Source organism: Psammomys obesus, unplaced genomic scaffold (assembly GCF_907164565.1).
Source record: "Psammomys obesus unplaced genomic scaffold, mPsaObe1.curated_primary_1811, whole genome shotgun sequence".
Lineage (NCBI taxonomy): Eukaryota > Metazoa > Chordata > Mammalia > Rodentia > Muridae > Psammomys > Psammomys obesus.
The window spans coordinates 3,519,946-3,524,663 of record NW_026585609.1 but is presented as its reverse complement, the minus strand read 5'-3'; the positions used below and the strand labels follow the sequence as shown (position 1 = coordinate 3,524,663).

Here is a 4,718-nt window from a genome sequence, read left to right as displayed (position 1 = left end):
ACCCCTTTATGCCGGAGTGTTCAGAGGAGGAGGACACCCCTTTATGCTGGAGGCTGAGTGGACATACCGTTAAGGGGCGGAGCTCTGTGTTAGAGGCTGAACGAGATGGGACTCTTTATGGCCCTGATTCATGAACAAAGAAGCTACTGGAAGGTTCTTCTTTATGTATCTTGGCCCTACCTTCCTTGGGATGCTATCAAAGATCTTCAAAGAAGATATGAGTTCAACATACATGTAGTAATAAGACAATGACATGGAGGTTGGTCTGTGCCTGTGATGGGGTGTTGGGATACAAGAAGCAGGTTCCTGTGGTGTTTAGAAATATTTCTTAAAGGAATATGTGATGATAAATTAATGTCAATTTGAGAAAACTCCCTGTGAGAATTTATCCAAAGCATTATATGCTTAGAATCAGATTCCTCTCTGAGCGGAGGGCATCAGGAAATTATGGTTGGACAGCCCTCATCCCTTTCATGGTTGGTTGGTCACACCTTGATAAGTCCTTTAAAATAGTCCGAGCAACCATAGTCCGGGATTGGTGGGTGCTGAAAGCCGTGAGAGTCTGATCTGAGGGAGCAGCCTCCTGAACCTTTGTGGGAAGGCCAGCCGTAGCATGAGGATTAAATTGGTGACAGATGGGAGTAAGGTTCCAGTAATTCCAGTCAAAGAGGCTCTTCACTCTGCTTCTTTCTCTCCATCTCCACTTTCCCCTCAGTGAGACTGACTCTGCTTTAATAATTAGATATTATTTCAGAGGGCCAGAGCAATCAGCCCTGAGTAAGGTAGCAGGACCTTCTCTAGCATACAGTGTTCCTGTACCTTCTCATCTTCACCTCCGTTCCCTTGAGTTGTTTCATGAGAGAAGTGGGGTGGACAGGTCTAGGTCTTTTTTCAGGTCTGTTTAGTTCTGTACAGCTTTATGTTGTCATGGTTTTTGTCTTGAGCTCTTAGGGAAAGCAGAAACAGAAGGAAAGGGCGCTATAAATTTATATCAAAATAGCAGGCAGTAACACGGCGTAAAACCTCTCCTTTCTGGGATGCGTAGCAAGAGCTGCTGACTCTACCAAATTCTAGTCTAAGTTGTAAAGCAGTTACGAAGTCTGTGTTTCATAAAGGCACTGGATTTAGCAATTAGACACTTAAAACTTTTAGGTCAACAATATATGTTCTGTTCCTCATAGTTCCTGTCAGCAAAAGCCTAAGGTGCCACAAGCCAGAGGGAAAATCCTGAGTGAAACACATTTTTGTTTTCTTCCAATGGTGGCACAAAGATATATTTTCAGAAATCATATTCTTTTTCTTTCCTTCTTCCCTCCTCTCCATTGATCTCCACTTCCTTTTGTGGTTTGAATATAGAATGTCGGAAATCTCACCCACATCCAGGAGGATGGGTCTATGTTTTATCTGAATGTGAAAGAGCATGAGACCTGATGGTGGTTTGCATAAAGAAATGTCTGCATAGCCACTCTGAGGTGAAGGAGGAGTGAAGGACAAGTTTTGAGACAGATCATAAAAGGAAGAATATTCTTTCTTTGGGAAGAAAAACTTTCATCAAAAGAAACTTGAATTACAAAAATGATATTTCATACTTACAAAAATGATGTGTTTTCCAGGCTGTTGTGATATTCTGAAAACAACAAACTGCCATCTCAGGATAAAACGGAAAAATTTAAAAGTGAGATGCTCTACATAAAAACCCCATTAGTGAGGAAGAAAGGCAGCTGGGAAGAAGATCAAGATTCTTCCTTTATAATGTAAAGATCCTCTGACATCACTGTGTGTGGTGGACTCTTGCCTGTAATCACAGCACTTGTAGGCGGAGGTAGGAGGACTGTCAGTTTTAGGAGAGTCTGTCAGCTAACCTTGACTAACCAAAGGAATCCAACCCAACTCAACATGTACATTCATTAAGGCTCTATTTTGTTTTGGAAGAGAGGGAAGGATGCGTGCGTTCCCACTGATTTTGAAACTCATGTTGTCATCTTCTCCCACAGAGCCCACCTGAACGATCTTGAAAACATCGTCCCCTTTCTCGGCATTGGCCTTCTGTATTCCCTGAGTGGTCCAGATCTCTCCACAGCCCTCATGCACTTCAGAATCTTTGTTGGTGCTCGGTTGTACCACACCATTTCCTACCTGACTCCCCTTCCTCAGCCGAACAGGGCCTTGGCGTTTTTTGTTGGCTATGGAGTTACTTTGTCAATGGCTTACAGGCTGCTAAGAAGTAGACTATACTTGTAAAGGAAATTGCGATCCTCATAATCTCATTGATTCTTTAAAGGAATTGTATACTTAGAAAGTATACAATTCCCCTTAACGGAGAGGATCAGAGGAAGTAGGAATCAGGGAAAACTCAGTTTAAAGACTAGCATTGAGAGCTTACATTCTTCTTTTGTATTTTGGTCAGACATTTAATGTAATCAATATTAACAATGTTGTCTACTCCTAAAGTCCTTTGCTGTAAGTCTTGATTGTGATATAATTTGCAATGCTGCATTTCATATTGTGCATCTGAAAAGAGTGATCACTTGTATGGAAAACCTGGGTTTCATTATTGTTGAGGTTGGCACATGAATTAAAAACATTAAAGATGATCTTTTTCTCTTTTTCAAAAGATTTATTTCATTTTTTATTAATGCGTGTGAATGTGTGGCTGTGTACTTATGGCGTGTGCGCGTGCAGGTACCACAGAAACCCTTGGACCAGAGTTACAGAGGGCTGGGAACTGATCTCCAGTCCTCTGAGGAACAGCAAGTTCTTACCTGCTGACTCATCCAGTCCATGTTTGGTTTTTACTTTTCCCATTTTTCAACAACAACGACAATAATAAAATTTATGGAGAGTTTGGACAACTGAACATGAACCTCAACATGCCTCCCTTGCTCTGGCCATTTCTTTTCTCTTTTGTTTTGATCATGTGAGTGTAAGTTGCAGACATCGGGCTACTTTTCCAGACCTTGATGTTTCTTGCATGAAGTGGACAGTCTGCAGAGGACCACAGTAGCATCATCCCACCCATGAAGTACAGGAATGACTGTGTAACATACGGTCCACACTCCCTTCTTTCAGTTTCCCACCAATAACCTCCGCGATTGTGTCTGACCTGGAAACCAAATGAGGAGCACATGCAGCCTTCTGTGGACATTTTTATGCAACTTCATAAATATGGAAGAGTTGTTTTCTTTTGTAAAATATACCTTGAAAATAGTTATAATCAGAAAACAAATTAACAGGACTCTTGTGGTGCTTTGGACATACTTTGTTTTGGTTGGTTTCTCCCCTGGCTCCTGGCCCTCTCACTGCAGTCTCCTTTCTACTTTCTGGTCACATGTTCTGTCCCCCAGCTCTAGCCCACCTTCTCAAAGTCCCTTTCTAGTTTCCTGAATTCTGCCCACACTCACTCTCATCTAAACACATTTATGAAAATTAGGACACAGGTCTGCATGTGGCCTAGAAAAAGTGATCTTTATAAATTATTTTTTTTGAAGGGTACTGGCTAGCTGTTCAACAGATGGCCTTACTCTACATTTGTTTTATCTATAGCTTCTTATTCTTAGGTCTAGATTAAACCTGTCTGATGATTCATCTCACACACTAAAATTTATCAGTAAGTATTGGACATCATTTTACCTCATTGTTCTGCTTGTAAATTTAAATCACAGGCAAGTGGAATAGCTTTAGTTAGAACAGTCCTTTGTGAAGATGTGCTTTTTAATCTTTGTAATTATAGATGGGTCCTAACAAACCTCACCCAATGGGTTTAGCACTCAGTGATGCTTGGCTTGGTTTCTGTGTAAAAAGATAAATATACAAGCACAAAAGTGAAGTATTTCAAGGCTAGGTAGCCCACATAAATGTAGATTACTGGCCTTAAATGGAATTGGGAATCCGTAAGGTTTATAGTGAAGGGAGAAGCATTAAAGTCTCAACACTTTCCTTGTACGTGTCATCATTTTCCTTTCTATCGCTCAGTGAGTCTCAATTTTCATTGTGTACCTTCTGCTTTTTTTTTTTAAGATTTACTTGTTTCTGGCTTATGTAGGAGTGGTTGCCTGCGTGTATGTGCACACACGCACACAATGTCCACAGGGGTCATAGAGGGCTTCCGATACCCTGGAACTGGAGTTACAGCAGTTGTGAGCTGCTGCATGGGTGGTAGAACCGAGCCCGAGTTCTCAGAGCAGCCAGTGCTCGTTACTGCCGCGCCACCCCTCCAGCCGCTGAATACATGTTTCTTCAATAACACATTTTAGTGACACTTATGGATTGTTCATGTCACAAGAGGAATTGATGATGTCACGAGTGGGAAGCCGTTGTGACCTTTTAGTCTTGATGGTCTGAGTGTGCCTAATGTCCAGGAACGAACCCATCAGATAAGGGACTTTGGACGTAGAACATGATTTCAATAAGTATTTGTGGGACAATTAATGGAGATACCATGGGACTCAAACTGAAAAGCTGAACCACAAAGATTGTATTTGTAGTCACACACAATACACAGACACAAACACACAGACACAGAGGCGGACATACAGACACACATGTACACATAAACACAGACACACATAAATATAGACATGCATATACGCGACAATGCACACAGTCACAAATACACACCCTATATACACACCTACACACACACACACACACACTAGTGCACATGCACCAATACACACACAGATCACATGCACACACAGATCACATGCACACACAGATCA

General features: G+C 41.6%; 1 protein-coding gene across 2 annotated transcripts in view; it reads left to right on the top strand.

Annotated features, from left to right (window-relative positions):
* The window catches only part of Mgst1 (microsomal glutathione S-transferase 1), a 14,416-nt gene extending 11,802 nt beyond the window's left edge, over positions 1 to 2,614 (top strand). For both annotated transcript variants that reach the window (XM_055610424.1, XM_055610430.1), the window contains exon 4: positions 1,995 to 2,614. In XM_055610424.1, coding sequence (XP_055466399.1) covers positions 1,995 to 2,241 — 247 coding nt within the window. In that variant the 3' untranslated portion in view covers positions 2,242 to 2,614. The remainder of the gene's footprint in view (positions 1 to 1,994) is intronic.
* Positions 2,615 to 4,718: the final 2,104 nt, after the last annotated feature.